At 45.3% G+C, this 18882-nt stretch overlaps 1 protein-coding gene across 2 annotated transcripts in view; it reads right to left on the minus strand.

The window, feature by feature from the left end:
* Nucleotides 1–235: 235 nt before the first annotated feature.
* The window catches only part of NLRP13 (NLR family pyrin domain containing 13), a 42682-nt gene continuing 24035 nt past the window's right edge, over nucleotides 236–18882 (minus strand). Inside the window, exons 7-12 of one of the 2 annotated variants that reach the window (XM_054463748.1) lie at nucleotides 17326–17490; nucleotides 14391–14561; nucleotides 11509–11679; nucleotides 8181–8351; nucleotides 4530–4657; nucleotides 236–657 (exon numbers count right to left, since the gene is read on the minus strand). In XM_054463748.1, the coding sequence (XP_054319723.1) occupies nucleotides 632–657; nucleotides 4530–4657; nucleotides 8181–8351; nucleotides 11509–11679; nucleotides 14391–14561; nucleotides 17326–17490 (832 nt within the window). In that variant the 3' untranslated portion in view covers nucleotides 236–631. Of the gene's footprint in view, nucleotides 658–4482; nucleotides 4658–8180; nucleotides 8352–11508; nucleotides 11680–14390; nucleotides 14562–17325; nucleotides 17491–18882 lie in introns of those variants that run through there. The other variant, XM_054463747.1, reaches the window with a different exon arrangement.

Below are 18882 nucleotides of genomic sequence, written 5' to 3' on the forward strand. Positions count from 1 at the left end.
ACTCCAGCCTGGGTGACAGAGTGAGACCCTGTCTCAAAAAAAAAAAAAAAAAAAAATCAATGCAGAGTCTAATACTTCTTGGGGGAATCAGTATAAGTGAAAATAAAGGCATATTAGGAGTTCTGGATTTCTATGTGGCTTAATCACAGTATAATAATTATGGAATTATAAACACATCGATCCCACTTCTCAATCCATGAGAAATGAGGCTTTGGGCTTTCCTGAGGTATTTTTGTATCCTTTGCTTTATTGAATTCTCTCAACACCTACAAGAATTAAAAACATTACACCAAGGAGGACATAGACAAGACTGAAGGCACAACCAACTTATGATCTTGGCACCAGACACTATTAGACTAGGAGTCCAGACCTGGGCATGTAATGGGCTGCCTCCAACAACCGTGACAAAGCCTCCTGCAGGAAACAGCTCATTTGTCCCCACAAAGGGTGACATCGGAGCAACACACAGGCCAGCATGTCCTGGTGGCTTTACCCCAAGATCCATCGTCAAGCCACGTGGCATCCAATCCATGGGATCACCACCACCACTTGTCTTCAAGGTCATTAAAATCCCATGCACACTTGAGTTTCAGACAGAGCTCTTCCTGTGAGGTCTGTATCTCCTCTCTCACTACATCGTGCAAGTCTTTTTGAAGCCTGCAAAATAAGAAGTACTGAAGTTTAGAAGCAGTGAAGAAGTTTAGAAGTAATTTTTTTTTAATTTTTAAGGTTCAGGGGAACATGTACAGGTTTGTTACGTGGGTCTATTGTATGGTATGAAGTTTGGTGTGTGAATGATCCCATCACCCAGGTAGTGAATATAGCACCTGAAAGTAGTTTAACCCTTGCCTCCTTCCCACTCTCCTCCCTCTAGTAGTCCCCAGTGTCTCGTCAACAAATATGTGTATATATGTATATATACACACATATACACACACATATACATACACACATACACACACATATACATATCTTTTGAGACAGTGTCACTTTGTCACCCAGGCTGGAGTGCAATGGCGTGATCTTGGCTCACTGCACCCTCCACCTCCTGGGCTTAAGTGATTCTCCTGCCTTAGCCTCCTGAATAGCTGGGATTACAGGCAAATACCACCACGCCCGGCTAATTTTTGTATTTTTAGTAGTGATGGGGTTTCACCATGTTGGCCAGGCTGGTCTCGAACTCCTGACCTCAGGTGATCTGCCCACCTCGGCCTCCCAAAGTGCTGGAATTAGAGGCGTGAGCCACCATGCCTGGCCTACTGTCACCATCTTTAAATCCACATGTACTGATTGTTTAGCTCCAACTTATGAGAACATGTGGTATGTGGTTTTCTGTTCCTGCATTAGTTCCCTTAGGCTAATGGCCCCCAGCTGCATCCATGTTGCCACAAAGGACATGGTTTCATTCCTTTTTAGGGCAGTGTAGTGCTCCATGGTGTATATGGACCACATGCATGTGTGTGTTGCTTGCAGCACTGTTCACAATAGCACTGACATGGAACCAACCTAGGTGCTCATCAACAGCAGACTGGATGGAAGCAGTGAAGTACAGGCAGGGTGCAGTGTAAAGTGGCAAACTGATATAAAGCAAAATAAAGGTTTAGGCAAAAGTAATTGCCATTTTTGCCATTAAAAGTAATGGCGGCCAGGCACTGTGGCTCACACCTGTAATCCCAGCACTTCAGGAGGCTGAGGCGGGCGAATTACCTGAGGTTGGGAGTTCTAGACCAGCCTGACCAACATGGAGAAACCCCATCTCTATTAAAAATACAAAGTTAGCCAGGCATGGTGGCACATGCCTGTAATCCCAGCTACTCGGGAAGCTGAGGCAAGAGAATCACTTGAACCCAGGCAGCGGAGGTTGCGGTGAGCCGAGATCACACCATTGCACTCCTGCGTGGGCAACAAGAGTGAAACTCCGTCTCAAAAAAAAAAAAGTAATGGCAAAAACCATTACTTTAAAACCACTGCATTAAAAGTAATAGCAAACACAATTACTTTGGCACCAACCTACAGAAAGACTAACAAATGAAGGGTAATTTTGTTTACCCTTCGACTGGGACCTCCCACCACCCTAGCCTTACCCACAGATGTCAGGGAGAAGATTTGATGGCACAGGAACCCCTTTCCATAGAGAAAAGGCACAACCACAAAGGTAGAGGATGAGAAAACCATGGTGCAGATGACACAAGGGACCTTGTGGGCAGGCCAGGATAACTCAGGCCATTGTCACTGTGTATGAATAAATCCAAGTACTACTTCTCATTAATCTGCATCTAGCAATTTTTGAAAAATAAAATCTGAGCGTTCTACAAGAGGAGGCGAGGGTCTGGGCACCCAGTCAGAAGCCCCTTCTGCACACATGCATGATAGACAGCAGAGAAGCTTCATCTTTAATGGTTGCTGTCCCAGAACCCTTTTTAAAACGCACCACTGAAGTGTGAAGTTGGCAACATCAAATCTTAAATCTAAAAAGGTGCAGATCGTGACTCAATTCCTAAAGTAGGCAAGGTTCCTTGGCATCTGGGATGACTTCTGCTGAAATGTACCTGGTAACAGCTGTTAACTACTTACCTTTCTCCATGCTCCAACTTTTTTTTTTTTTTTTTGAGACAGGGTCTTGCTCTGTTACCCAGGCTGGAGTGCATGATCATAGCTCATTGCAGCCTCGAACTCCTGGGTTCAGGCAATCTTCCCACCTAAGCCTCCCAAGCTGCTGGGACCACAGGTGTGTGCCACCATGCCAAGCTAATTTTTTTTTTATTTTTGTAGAGACAGGATCTCCCTATGTTGCCCATGCTGGTCTTGAACTCCTGGCCTCAAGTGATCCTCCTGCCTTGGCCTCTCAAAGTGCTAGAATTATAGGCATGAACAACTGCAGCCAACCTGCTTACCTTTCTGATTTCCTCTCAGAATACTGAATGGGGTGGAAAGTGTTCTAATTAAATGCTCTTCTCTCAATGCCTCAAAGGGGCAACATAAAGCTTGGTGCAACCTCAGGGCCTTTGCACATGCTACTGAAACATCCTTAGTACATTCCACCCTTCATCTCTAGTCACCTCTCATGTTCCCTTCATGATATAGGGACTCCTCCTTCCAGCCTCCTTGGGACTCAGGATCAATGGTACCACCTCAGGCAAGCCCCTTGCTATTCTGGCCACCCTCCTGTCTTATCTCAACCCAGAGTTTCTTTCACAGCATTCATGACAACAGAGATTGCTTTTATGTCTCAGACCTGTTATCTCCTGGAGGAGAACTCAAGACTCTCAAGGACAAGGCTCTTGTCCATTTGTTTCCCTGCTGTCTACCATGCCATGGTGCTTGGCCCAGAGTCGGTATTGAAAAAGAAGCCACGAGTTAATGGCTATGGAGTGACATGTAGAGTAGGTACAAGAATGATAAACAGAAGCAGGCTCTCAAAATACCCAAAAGTCTCCAGGACTGCACCATCCAGTAGGGTAATCATTAGCCACATGTGCCTGTTAAGATTTCATTAGGAGGTTGATACAAAAGTAATTGCCATTTTTGCCATTAAAAGTGATGGCAAAAACCATTACTTTAAAACCACTGCATTAAAAGTAATAGCAAACACCAAAATTACTTTGCACCAACCTAATAAAATTAAAAATTTATATTTATATTAGAATAGGCTGGTAGCCAGGAGCAGTAGCTCACGCCTGTAATCACAGCACTTTGGGAGTCAGGCCAACATGGTGAAACCCCGTGTCTACTAAAAATACAAAAAAAAAAAAAAAAGAAAATTAGCCAGGCATAGTGGCATGCACCTGTAGTCCCAGCTACTGGGGAGGCTGAGCCAAGAGAATCACTTGAACCAGGACAGGGAGGTTGTAGTGAGCTGAGATTGCACCATTGTACTCCAGCCTGGGTGACAGAGCAAGACTCCATCTCAAAAAAAAAGAAAAGAAAAAACAGTCCAGACGTTGTGGCTCATGCCTGTAATCCCAGCACTTTGAGAGGCCGAGGTGGGTGGATCACCTGAGGTCAGGAGTTCAAGACCAGCCTGGCCACTATGGTGAAACCCCCATCTCTACAAAAATACAAAAATTAGCTGGGCATGGTGGTGGGTGCCTGTAGCTCCAGCTACTCGGGAGGCTGAGGCAGGAAAATTGCTTCAACCCGGGAGGTGGAGGTTGCAGTGAATCAAGATGACACCACTGCACTCTAGCCTGGGTGACAGAGTGAGACACTGTCTCAAAAAAGGAGAAAGAAAGGAAACAAAACTACTAATTCAGTTCCCAGTCACACTAACCAAGTTTCAAGTGCCCAATGATGAGATGCCACTAGTGGCTACACAGCAGGTGCACAGCACGGATAGAGATCACTCCCGCCCTTACTGGAAGTTCCCTTGGCCAGCACTGCCCGAGGAAGCCGAGTGCAATGGAAACCTGACGCATGCTCTAGAAGCCTAGTCAATCTAGCCTTGTCCCTGTAGGTTCTTCCCTGTGGAAAAGTCAGTGAGGATTACCCGAGTTTCTGCAGCCTGCATGTCGACTTTCTCAAAGCCTTACATAGCATCTTGACACCATCAGGATCCAATTCATTGCCTAGAAGGTTCAGATTGACCAGGCTCTTACTGCTGCTGAGAACAGAGAAGAGATGCTGGCAGCAAGCAGTCGTCAGATTGCATTTCGCCAACCTAGGGGCGGGCGGGAAGAAAGCACAACAGATAGTCCTCTGAGACTGGGAAGTTAGAAAAGAGATACCATATCTGCAGGAACAAACTATTACTAAGGCAGACTGACTACTTAAGGGTGGAGCACTTGGCGGGGCACGGTGGCTCACGCCTGTAATCCCAGCACTTTGGGAGGCCGAGGTGGGTGGATCATGAGATTAAGAGAGACCATCCTGGGCAACATGGTGAAACCCCATCTCTAAACAAATTTACAAGGAAAAAAAACCCCATCAACAAATGGGCAAAAGATATGAACAGACACTTCTCAAAAGAAGACATTTATGTAGCCAAAAAACACACGAAAAAATGCTTATCTCTGGCCATCAGAGAAATGCAAATCAAAACCACAGTGTGATACCATCTCACATCAGTTAGAATGGCAATCATTAAAAAGTCAGGAAACAACAGGTGCTGGAGAGGATGTGGAGAAATAGGAACACTTTTACACTGTTGGTGGGACTGTAAACTAGTTCGACCATTGTGGAAGTCAGTGTGGCGATTCCTCAGGGATCTAGAACTAGAAATACCATTTGACCCAGCCATCCCATTACTGGGTATATACCCAAAGGATTATAAATCATGCTGCTATAAAGACACATGCACACGTATGTTTACTGCGGCACTATTCACAATTTCAAAGACTTGGAACCAAGCCAAATGTCCAACAATGATAGACTGGATTAAGAAAATGTGGCACATATACACCATGGAATACTATGTAGCCATAAAAAATGATGAGTTCATGTCCTTTGTAGGGACATGGATGAAGGTGGAAACCATCATTCTCAGCAAACTGTCGCCAGGGACAAAAAACCAAACACTGCATGTTCTCACTCATAGGTGGGAATTCAACAATGAGAACACTTGGACACAGGAAGGGGAACATCACACTCCGGGGCCTGTCGTGGGGTGGGGAGAGGGATAGCATTAGGAGATATACCTAATGTTAAATGACAAGTTAATGGGTGCAGCACACCAACATGGCACATGTATACATATGTAACCTGCACGTTGTATACATGTACCCTAAAACTTATAATAAAAAAATACAAAAATTAGCCAGGCGTGTTGGCATGCATCTGTAGTTCCAGCTACTCGGGAGGCTGAGGCAGGAGAATCGCTTGAATCTGGGAGGCGGAGGTTGCAGTGAGCCGAGATCACACTACTGCACTCCAGCCTGGCGACAGGAAGATTCTGTCTCAAAAAGAAAAAAAGAAAAAAAAAAAAGGGCTAGGCACAATGGTTCACGCCTATAATCCCAGCACTTTGGGAAGCTGAGGTGGGTGGATCACAAGGTCAGGAGTTCAACACCAGCATGGACAAGATGGTGAAACCCTGTCTCTACTATAAAAAATACAAAAATTAGCCAGGCATGGTGGTGGGCGTCTGTAATCCCAGCTGCTCAGGAGGCTGAGGCAGAGAATTGCTTGAGCCCGCGGGGTGGAAGTTGCAGTGAGTCGAGATTGCGCCACTGCACTCCAGCCTGGGCGACAGAGTGAGACTCCATCTCAAAAAAAAAAAAAGAGTGGAGTACTTACTCCATGCCGGGCACTTTTTAAATACTGACACATAACTCATCTAACCCATCTATCAATCAAAGGTACATACTATTTTAAACTGTGTTTGATGGTGGAGGAAACAAAAACTTAACCTGCCAGAATGTGAAACAAACCATTTTAGTATACAAGGGATATGAGTTTATCAGATCTTTGAAAGAACTGAAATAGCACTGTTATTCCTTATTTACACTTTTTTCCATCTTATTTCTAAATTCAACAATACAAAATTTGAACATTGTGTTGGTTATCTACTAGAAACACAAAGAAAAGTGAGAAAGTACATTAGATCAGTTTAACACATCAGAGATCTCCACCTGAGTTCATAAATAACTATTACACGCTGGCCAGGCAGTGGCTCATGTCAGTAACCCCAACACTTTGGGAGACTGAGGCAGGCAGATCACTTGAGCTTAGGAGTTTGAGACCAGCCTGGGCAACATGGTGAAACCTCATTTCTATAATAAATACAAAAAAATAGGTGGGTGTGGTAGCATGCACCTGTTGTCCCAGCTACTAAGGAGGCTGAGGAGGTAGGATTGCTTGAGCCCAGGAGGCAGAGGTTGCACTGAGCTGAGATCGCACCACTGCACTCCAGCCTGGGTGACAGAGTGAGACCCCATCAAAAACAAACAAACAAAAAACCGTAAAGCCCTTCTTTTAGAAAGAGAAAAGTCAGAATAAGTCTCTCTCTTAAGGAAATAGTTCAGTAAGTTGCTTCATTAACTGATTTTTTTGAAGATGAACTTGATTCAGAATGCATTTATGCCAAACTATCTTAAATTTGGCACTGCAGATAACATTAACCTATTCACATTTCTTTCAGGCCTATGAGAAAACAAGTCTAGTTTGTGTTTAAACCAATAATTTAATTTGTGGTGTCTATATCATAGATTTAACAATCTCTGAATAGAGGTTTGAGGTGGCTGGTAAACCCCAACAATGCTGGAGGTGGTTTACAATTTGATTCAGTTCATTTGATACTAACAAATCCTAACAAACACCGTTTCTGAAAACATCACTGAGCTATTGTATTAACGAACCCTGGAACCATTCCCTACATGAGAAATTGCTATCATTTAAGCCACATTTAGCAAAAAATCCTACATTTCAGAGCAACTCATCTTAGTCTGCTGAGTACACATTGCATGATAGTTAACAACAGTGAAGTGAAGATTCACAGTGGGGAGCAGGCTGCATCCCCACTGCCCCCCCACCCCCACCCCAGCACCTGGCACCCGCCATGGGCAGATTGGGAGAGACAATATTTACAATGTGCCAAAGATGGTGGTAACAAGAGTAAAACATTTCTCTAAACGTGAAAAACTTCAAGCTTATCATTCTAGCAGGAGAGCTTTTGTTGTTGTTCTTTTTGCTTTTTTGAGATGGAGTTTCGCTCTTGTCTCCCAGGCTGGAGTGCAATGGCACGATCTCAGCTCACTGCAACCTCTACCTCCCGGATTCGAGCAATTCTCCTGCCTCAGCCTCCTGAGTAGCTGGGACTACAGATGCCCACCTATACACCCGGCTAATTTTCGTATTTTTAGTAGAGACGGGGTTTCCCCATGTTGGCCAGGCTGGTCTTGAACTCCTGACCTCAGGTGATCTGCCCGACTCAACCTCCCCAAATGCTGGGATTACAGGTGTGAGCCACTGCTCCCAGCTAATTTTTGTATTTTTAGTAGAGATGGGGTTTCCCTATGTTGGTCAGGCTGCTCTTGAACTCCTGACCTCAGGTGATCCGCCCACCTTGGCCTCCCAAAGTGCTGGGATTACAGGCGTGAGCCACCACACCCGGCCGAGATTTCTTAGAGGAGGACTTGTCCTTACTTTGCCTCATTTTCTAACCCCCGATGGGATCCAATCATTATATCTCCCCACCCGCAAGAGTAGAGAAGGGAGACTCTGCAAGGAGAACAGCATCAACTCACCCAAGTGTGTGCAACGCACGATGTGAAGGTTTCAGAGCCTCACACAGTAGCTTCACTCCATCATCCTGAAGATCATTTTCTCCCAAATCCAAGATTTTCACATTATGATTATGCCTGAGGGCATTAGCCAGCTCTCGACAGCCCTCTCTTGTGAAAGAACAACCTGACAAACTGCAAAATAAAAACATACAAAAGGGGGGAAGTAATTGCGTCCCGAAACTATGCTGTGTTTACACCTGCCCATCTCACTTCCAAGGAAAGGAGACACCCTGAAGCCAGAGTTCTGTCCCAAGCCTCGGATGAGGAGGGTGTGAGTCAGGAGGGCTGAGACACCTCCAGGTGCTCTATTTACCTGAGATAGAAAGCTGAGGGCACAGCAGCACAGCCCTCTCCCTCCCACGCCCTCCGCAGGTGCATGAACGTGAAAGGGCCTCTCTGTGGTGGTTACCCCCCAGCACCCAGAGTTGGCTTGGTTATCACAGTACACGATTCTCAGCCTTTGAGCTCGACGGTTGAGCTGAAGATACCAGGATTCTCCCATAATGGCAGGTCTGAATTTCCCAGAATAAATTACTATACCGTAATAAGTTCAAAATAGTTAATCCAGGTGACTATTTGGAGAAAATATGGGATGAGACAGGGAGGGATGAGGAGAGAAGAGACAAGGAAGACAGGAGGGGAGAGAGGAACATTGGAAGGTGATACCCTTATGCAGAGAAGGCACATAGCAATCCAAAATCCTTAAGCCTCCCTCGCCCTGCCAAAAAAAGGTTTGGCCTGGCATGGTGACTCACGCCTATAATCCCAGCACTTTGGGAGGCCGAGGCGGGTGGATCACAAGGTCAGGTGTTCAAGACCAGCCTGCCCAACATGGTGAAGCCCCGTCTCCACTAAAAATACAAAAATTATCTAGGCATGGTGGCGGGTGCCTGTAATCCCAGCTACTCGGGAGGCGGAGGTTGCAGTGAGCCAAGATCACAACATTGTACTCCAGCCTGGGTAACAGAGCAAGAGTCCGTCTCAAAAAAAAAATTTTGACTATGTGAAAAATGTCCATGTGGCTAACCCATCAAAGGCCAAGTGTAAGAGAACTGCCAGCCTGATAAATGACACATGCAAATCAGACCAAAGACAGGCAGATTTCCCTAGAGTTTAGACATGGTGGTCAAAGGGTACAAAAATCTCAACAGGAATATAATTGTTAGCTTTTTGTTTTTTTTTTTTTTTTTTGAGATCTATTCCATGGCATGGCAAATGTACTTAATAGAACATTGTACCTTTCAAAATTGCTAACACAATAAATTTCAAATATCGTCACCACAAAAAAAATGTTAATTATTGGAGGTGATGGACACGTTATCTTAATTATTCGACACTATTCACAATCATAACAGTTTGTACCTCCAAAACATATACAGATGATAAATTTACAATAAAAAGATAAAAAAGTTTTAAAAACAAGAAAGAATTCCCTACAAGTGACTAGGGGAAAAACAAAATGTAATAGGTTAAAAAAAAAAAAAAAATCAGCAGCAAATGGTATCAACAGGTTTTACCTGGAAGTTTATATCAGTGGTTGTCAGCATTTGAAAACATACTCAACTTCATTCTTGTAAATGCAGATACAAATATAAAACTACTTTGTGTTTACAAAGGAAGAGATACGATCCACGGGATGGGCCTCAAAATAATCTTAGAGGGAGAAATTAGTTCAACCACTGTGGAAGACAGTGTGACGATTCCTCAAGAATCTAGAACCAGGCCGGGCACAGTGGCTCACGCCTGTAATCCCAGCACTTTGGGAGGCTGAGACGGGCGGATCGTGAGGTCAGGAGATTGAGACCATCCTGGCTAACATGGTGAAACCCCGTCTCTACTGAAAAAAAAAAAAAAAAAAAATTAGTCAGGCGTGGTGGTGGGTGTCTGTAGTCCCAGCTACTAGGGAGGCTGAGGCAGGAGAATGGCGTGAACCCAGGAGGCGGAGCTTGCAGTGAGCTGAGATCACACCACTACCACTGCACTCCAGCCTGAGCGACAGAACGAGACTCCATCTCAAAAAAAAAAAAAAAAAAAAGAAAGAAAATTCTAGAACCAGAAATCCCATTTGACCCAGCAATCCCATTACTGAGTGTTGGTGAAGCTTTAGATGAAAGGAGATAGGCCATAAATCAATAATTGTTGAAGTTCGAACATGGATTGCAATATATGCTCTTCTCTCTACTCTTAAAGTTTCAAAATCCCCTGGAAGAATAACAAATCCCTTGACCCACCAGGCACAGTGGCTCGCGTCTTGGTATATGCTAGACTGCACATAACCAGCACTCAGTAAAAACTCCGGGCTCAGGGTCTCTAATGGGCTGCCCTGGTAGACCACACTTGGCATGATTGCCACAGCTGGTGGCTGGAGGAATTGTGTGTCCTGTGTGATGTTGGAGATCAAGCTTGGAGTCTTAAGGAAAAGACAAGCACTCAGACAAAGGATTTCTCAGCAAAGCAAATTTACTTCTGCGCAGAGGGGTGCTTCTCTTTGGCCCGTCACCATGAGAACACATAGAACAAAGGAGAATGAAAGTTTTTATCCCTGATGCAAATCCTGACCCTGTGCCCTTTCCCCATTGGCTGGGGTTGGACCGCACAATCTCAACTAGACCTGATTGGCTAAATGTTTGAACTTTTTCTTAGATAATGTGGGCACTTAAGGGAGAGAAGGGAGAGTAAGGGAGAGATGGGAGAGGGGGAAAAGTCGTCTGCGATGAGCTGGAGAGCTAGTTTTCTTCCCAAATAAGGAAAGGAAGGTGAGCTAATACTGATAAGCCACTGGTGCTGTTAGCATGCCTAGGCACGTAGTAAAGGCAGAAAGAGAAGGAAAGGGAAGGGGAGAGGTACTGTGGATTAAAGAATAAAGGATTGATCAGGCTATTTGAAGAGAAACCTTGTCATATCCCACATGTGATTGCCCAGGGAGAGGGCTCCCGGGAGCTTATGTCTGGTTTCCTCTGGACTCTGTCCCAAGCCCCTTTCCCTTTGCTGATCTGCCTTGTGTCCTTTCACCCTGATGAAGTGTAGCTGTGAATATGACTATGGGCTGGATCCCGAGTCCTCCCAGTGAAACATCAAACCCGGGGGCTGGTCTCGAGGTCCCCCAGACACACACACATTCAGTCCTCCCACTTTCCCCATCCCACACCCCCGACAAAACCAGAAGCTCCTCTATGGCAAAGAGCTTGTCCATGCCTCACTCAAACCCCATCAGGAACTCAGTCGTTGGTGGGTCAATTCCCATCGCTCTCCTCCATCCGCTAACTCAGAGGGAGCCAAGAAAACTTACTTCAGGCTCTGCAGGTTACAATCTGGGCGACCCAAGGCCTCACACAGGAACTTGACTCCCTCGTCTCTCAGGCTGTTCTTGCTCAGATTCAGGTGCATCAGGCTTCTGTTCTGCAGGAGAGCATCTGACAAGTGCTCGCAAGCGGGTGCTCCCAGCTGGCAAAACCAGAGCCTGCAGGGTGAGAGCCACAGAGATGGACACACAGGGAAGCAGCCCAGACCCAGGCTCCCGGGACAGAGCCTCAGGTCCCCTCCGAGTCTATACATGCAGCAGCTCCCTGGATGACATGGTCTTTTTAGCTGGACACCGACCCAGGCTATGCCAGTATCTTGCATACCATAACCCTCCCTTGGTCCAGATTTCTACAGTGAGCACACCAAGTTTGTGGTTCTCATTAGTGATTGGTTTAGGAAAAAATAGAGGAAAAAAACTTTCAAGGCTCCGAGGCTCTGGAGCCAGTTGGGCGTGGGTCCAAATGGGCTTGTCTGTCAGCAGCTGGGAGACCCTCAACAAGCTCCTGCATTCCTTTCCAGCCTTCATTGCCTTCCATTGGAAAGTGCAGTAGGATGGTCTGGCAGAGAGCTGCCAGTGAGCCCATGAGCAGTGCATGTGCTTGGGACGGCACTTGGCAAACAGGCAGTGTGCAGGTTATAGAAGATTATTATATCACAAATAGAGATGGCATATATTAGATATGCATGTATTACATAATATGTGTTAACATATAAGTTTTATGAAATATGTAGTTATATAATAGTATATCATTAATGTATTAAATATTAACTATATATTACATACATATATTGCATAATACATATATCAATGTAAATATATAATGAAATATATGTTACAATTATACGTGTATATATGTATAATTACAATTACATTATAAATTATTACTTAATAATTTGTTATATAAATAACTGTAATAATTAGTTGTAATTATATAATTACAATTATAATGGTTAAAATTACAGCATATATGTACATGATGTTACAATGTATAGAATTATAACAGTTATAATTATACTAATTATTAGGGCTATAATAGAGTTGTAATAATATATTAGGGTTATAATACTAATTATAATTAGTTATAATGGTGTTACAATTCTATGCATTGTATCATGATCATACACATATAATTACACACATATGAGTAACTCATATTATATGTATGAATCACCTATCGATAATCCCATTCTTGGAGACTCAGTGCTGAATGAGCAGTGGCCCTCTGCTCCTTTGCCAGTTCAGAGTCCATGGTTCTCCAGGATAATCAACTTGGTGACACCTAAAGGCCCTTGGCCTTTTCTGTGCTTTTTATACTCACCTGACAATTGTCTAGTCTCAGAAAACCCACCTTTCCCTCTATTCCACACCTGCACCAGAGCAGCACGATGTAGCTAGAGAAGAAGAGACCTAAAGAATCTCTTCGTGCGTCCACCACTGTACGGGGTCTCTCATTCCCACAAGGCAATCCTCTAGATTCCCACAGTCCTGCCTACAACTGCTCACATAACATCTCTGAATGGCATCTCAAGCTCCTATATCCCCAACCCAAACTCTTCTTACCCAGACCCTGCTCTGCCCCCAATCTTCCCTGAGTTGGAGAATGGCCCCACCCTTTACCTAGCTGCCAACCTCACCCTCTGGGAGGTGTTCTTGGTACCCTCCCTCCTAAACCACCTCGAATCCATTGGCAAACCCCATTGGCTCTACCTTCCGATCTATCCTGAAATCCTATAACCTCCCCATGGGCCACTCTCTCCTGGTTGATAGGAGCCCCATCTCTTGCTCATACTGGTATTTTTGTCCTGACTGTAGTCCACCTGTCCACAGCAGCCTGCATGATCTTTCAAAGTATGTCAGATTAAGGTAACATCCCACTTCCAATCCAAGGATGACTTTCCATCTCACCCCAGACAAAACAGATTCCTACACAGCCCAGCATATCCCAGGCACTGCCATCTCCTACCACTATCGCCCTCACTCTACTCCAACCATGCTAGCTTCCTCATTGTTCCTCCAACATGCTGTGCTTGCTCCAACCTTTTGAGATGGAGTCTCACTCTGTCATCCAGGCTGGAGTGTAGTGGCGTAATCTCAGCTCACTGAAACCTTCACCTCCTGGGTTCTAGTGATTCTCCTGCCTCTGCCTCCTAAGTAGCTGGGATTACAGGCACCACGTCTGACTAATTTTTTGTGTATCTTTAGTAGATATGGGGTTTTGCCATGTTGGTCAGGCTGGTCTCAGAATTCCTGACCTCGTGATCTGCCCTCCTCAGCCTCCCAAAGTGCTGGGATTACAGGCGTGAGCCACCTTGCCCAGCCCAACCTAGGCCTTTCACACTGCTGTTCCTTCTCTGCATACGGCTGCTTCCCTTGCTTCATCTGAGTCTCTAAGTATCACCTCCTCAAATAGGTTAGTGAGAGAAGACCCTGCTGGGAAATCAACCCCATCCCTGTCATTCTACTCTCATTCTACTTTGTTTTTCTTCATATCTATTGTTTTGTTTTTATATGTCACTCATAAAACTGTATCTTCCACATGGGCAGGAAGTAAATCTGTCATATCTACCACCCTAGCCTTGCGGCCTTGTTTTCTTTCTGCTAGGAGCTCACATATGGGTTGACTAAAAAATTCATTACTTCCTGGGGTCCTCGTGCAAATTAAGTTTCTTGGCAAAAGCTCCAGAGATGGGATCAACAAATCCAGGATGCTACTCAGAATCTGTTTTAAAGCAATTCCTGGCACATGGTAATTACTCAATGAATGTTACTTTTTAATAATATAAATAGATATCAAATGAAGAAACCATTGTTCTGGATATCTGTGCCCATAGAGTCATTTCTAGAAATGGAACCAGGGAAAAACTTACTCCAGTCTCTCTAAGGCACACTTGGGGTGAGTCAGGGCTGCACACAGTAGCTTTATGCCATCATCTTGGAGCCGATTAAATCCCAGGCACAATCGAGTTACATGTTGGATGCTGGTGAGAAACAAGGCCAGGTCCTGACAGCTGGCCGCCGACAGGTTGCATTTCTCCAGGCTGTGGAAGGTGCAGGTGCAAGGTGAGCCTCAGCCATGATGCCCAGGTTCCTCTACTTTTCTCTCTCAACCCCTTAACCCCCGAGACCCAAACATTATGGGAAGATTAAATTGGAGAAAGAACAAAAGCTTAAAGGAGAAAAAGGCCAGGCACAGTGGCTCATGCCTGTAATCCCAGCAGTTTGGGAGGCCAAAGTGGGTGGATCACCTGAGGTCAAGAGTTCAAGAGCAGCCTGGCCAACATGGAGAAACCTCATCTCTACAAAAAAAAAAAAAAAACATATATGTATATAATCTGGGCATGGTGGCGTGCACCTGTAGTCCCAGCTACTCAGAAAGGCTGAGGCAGGAGAATTGCTTGAACCCAAGAGGCGGAGGTTGTGGTGAGCCAAGATTGCACCACTGCACTCCAGCCTGGGTGACAGAGGGAGACTCCATCTCAAAGAGAAAAGGGTGAGTCAAGGTAGGGTTTTCTCAGCCCTATTGAGGTGTGGGCTGGATCACACTTTGTTGAAAAATGAGAGGACTGCCCTGTGTGTTACAGGATGTCAATAATAACTGACCTTTACCCACTAGGTGTTACCCACTAGTAGCAACCCCCACACCATCAGGACAACCAAATATGTTGTCCAGGCATTGCCAAATGTCCCCTGGGGAACAAAAATCAAATAATCCCCAGTTTCAACTAATTTAATAGATCCAGTTGAAAACCCGTAGATTTGGGGAGGATCAAAGAAGCCTAAGGAAATTATGCTAAGAAAGGTTGCCGGGTGAGATAGCAATGATCAAAGTGAAGGGAAAAGCTGACTGGAACTGAGACCTAAGGTGGTGGGAAGAAAGAAGAGGCCAGGCGTGGTAGCTCATGCCTGGAATCCCAGCACCTTGGGAGGCCAAGGCGGTTGGATCACCTGAGGTCACGAGTTTGAGACCATCCTGGCCAACATGGTAAAACTCCATCTGTACTAAAATTACAAAAATTAGCTGGGGATAGTGGTGTGTGCCTGTAATTCCAGCTATTCTGGAGGCTAAGGCAGGAGAATAGCTTGAACCCAGGAGGTGGAGGTTGCAGTGAGTCGAGATCGTGCCACCATACACCAGGCTGGGTGACAGAGTGAGACAGAGTGAGACTTCATCTCCAAAAAAAAAAAAAAAAAAAAAAAAAAAAAAAAAAAAAGAAAAGAACAACCAACAGCCGACAGCCAGCCCGACAGCCGACAGCACGGCCCGACAGCCGGCCCAACAGCCGACAGCACGGCCGACAGCAGGACAGCCGGCCCGACGGCACGACCAACAGCAGGACAGCCGGCCCTACGGCCGACGGCACGGCCGACCCGACAGCACAGCCGAACAATAGGAAGATAGAAAAAGAAAGATAGAAAGAAAGAAAATAAGTATGTCAATGTGATAAGTAAATGCAGTAGGAGGATCCCCGAGGTTTCCCAAAACATACCCACTGCCACCCCCACTGTGCCACTCCAACTTGCAAAGAAGATGCTTTGAGAAGGCCGCAAGACTTACGACAGCTCCTTCAGGGGACATGTTGGTAGCGTGGAGGACTCCCTCAGGCTTCTCAAATCAGAGAGATCATTGTCCCCCAGGCTGAGGAAGTTGAGACTTGTGTTCTCAGTGAGTTTGAGAAAGAGCTGACAAATCTGGTGGGTAAGGCCACAGGACTCCAACCTATCACAGAGGCCCGGAGACAGACCGTTACTCTTTGAAAGAGTGATCTGTGTTTACAGACCCCCCTGCTCCATGAATGAAAGCTGACTTTCTCCTCCTTCCTCATCCCTTTTGGAGGTTGGATGGCCTGCATGTCAACGCTACTCAAAGCGTGGTCCATGATCCAGCAAGAGCAGCATGACATGGTAGCCTGTTAGAAGTGCTCATTCTTAGGTCCCACCCCAAACGTGCAGGATCTCTGCAGTTGAGTTCCTGGAATCTGTATTTTTTTTTTTTTTTGAGTTAGAGTTTTGCTCTGTTGCCCAGGCTGGAGTGCCGTGGCACAATCTCGGCTCATTGCAACCTCCGCCTCCTGGGTTCAAGCAATTCTCCTGCCTCAACCCTGAGTAGCTGGGGTTACAGGCCTGTGTCACCACATCCGGCTAATTTTTGTATTTTTTAGTAGAGACGGGGTTTCACCATGTTGGTCAGGCTGGTCTTGAACTCCTGACCTCATGATCTGCCCCACTCTGCCGCCCAAGTGCTGGGATTACAGGCATGGGCTACCACACCTGGCCTGGAATCTGTATTTTAAAACACCCACTAGATTGGGCTGGGCACAGTGACTCATGCCTGTAATCCCAGCACTCAAGAGGCCGGGGCAAGCAGATTGCTTGAGTCCAGGAGTTCAAGACCAGCCTGGGCAACATGGCAAAACCCCATTTCTACAAAAAGTACAAAAATTCACTGGGTATGGTGGCACACACCTGTGGTCCCAGCCACTCAGGGGCTGTGGTGGGAGGATTGCTTCAGCCAAGGAGGCAGTGGTTGCAGCAAGCAGAGATCACATCACTGCACTCCAGACTGGGCAACAGAGTGAGGCCCTGTCTCAGAAACAAAATAAAAAATAACCTCCCCCAAGGTGAGGCTAATATACATTAAAATTTGAGAACCACAGCTCTACATATAGGAACATTCTCCTTTGCTCATCCTTCTCTGTCTCCTTTTGCTACAATGCTGAGTGCTGTCAGCCCTCCCAGTGGATCGTGGAAGCTACTGGTGGTCTTGCAACCCTCCTTGACAGATCTAGGGAGCCAAAGACTTACCACAGATACTTGAGGTTGCAAGCTGAGTGTCTCAAAGCTTTAAGAATCAGGGGGACAGTCATTCCCAGCTTGTTAGAGCTGAAGTTCAGATGGGTCAGCTTGCTGTTACCCTGAAGGACAATAATGAGGTCCTGCAGAACCCACTCAGGAGTTACCGATTTGCACCTGAGGAAGGGAAGGGACATGAAAGCTGGATTGGGGGAGACGACTGGTTTCCAGGATCCTGTCTGCCTCCTCACCCTGCCTTCTACTACACTCACTGCCAAGGTTATACAGGGTACACAAGGAATTAAAAACAAGGGCTGAGCCATGGTACTGGACCTTGAAAATAAAAACTAAAATATACTCCCCCACAAAAAATCAGTAAACTCAGTTGCAGGTACGAAGTCAGAGATCCCTCCTTCCCTCTCCACCTCTCCTAGAGGCCTGCCATGAAGAGGTCCTGGGGCCACCTACTCTTCTAGGAAATGACCCCCATACACACATACAATCCAACCTAGAAAAGCCCAGCAATAACTCTCTTGCATTTTCTTGAACTTCTTTCTCCTTATCTTGAGAACTAAATAAGACCAAAAGTTTAATATTAAAAGAAAAATTTAAAAAGAAGACTGCCAATCCCATTACTGGGTATATGCCCAAAGGAACATGAATCATTCTATTATAAAGACACATGCATACGTATATTCATTGCAGCACTATACACAATAGCAAAGACAGGAAACCAACCTAAATGCTCATCAATGATGGACTAAACAAAATGTGGCACCTATACACCATGGAATACTATGCAGCCATAAAAAAGAATAAGATCATGTCCTTTACAAGAACATGGATGGAGTTAGAGGCCATCATCCTTAGGAAGCTAATGCAGGAACAGAAAACCAAATACCACATGTCCTCACTTATAAGTGGGAGTTAAATGATGAGAACACATGGACACATAGTGAGGAACACTGGGGCCTGTTGGAAGGTGAAGAGTGGGAAAAGGCAGACGATCAGGAAAAATAACTAATGGGTACTGGGATTAATATCTGGGTGATGAAATAATCTGCACAGCAAACCCCATGACACACATTTACCTAGTAACATACACTTGTACCCTTGAACTTAAATGTATTTTTAAAAAAATAAACAAAGGCCATGGCCCCCTATGCCTGCCTCTCATGAGTTTGGTCCAGCTCACACACAATACACTGAGGTTTGAGGAAAATTATGATCAAACCTTTCACTCTTAACTGGTTGAATCAATGCACGCATCTAGGCTTTAGACCTTGAAAAGTAAGACCTAATGGTGGGGGAAAAGCAAGGTAGAATTCATTGGCCTAGACACCAGATCATTCAAACAAATCCCACCTCAGATTCAACACTATGCATTACTCTCTCCTCTACAGTTTTTTTCCCCCCTTAATTGTTATACAAGGTCCACCTCCATTTGCTAATTCCTTCCTATCTTCAAGCCAGATCTGAGACCCTGTTATTCATTCCTCCTTGGATCATATTAGCAGGGGACCAATACACTTTAGTCCACAGCTGTGCTCCATCTCCAGAGAGGACCCT

The sequence above is a fragment of the Pongo pygmaeus genome, chromosome 20 (assembly GCF_028885625.2).
Source record: "Pongo pygmaeus isolate AG05252 chromosome 20, NHGRI_mPonPyg2-v2.0_pri, whole genome shotgun sequence".
Classification (NCBI taxonomy): domain Eukaryota; kingdom Metazoa; phylum Chordata; class Mammalia; order Primates; family Hominidae; genus Pongo; species Pongo pygmaeus.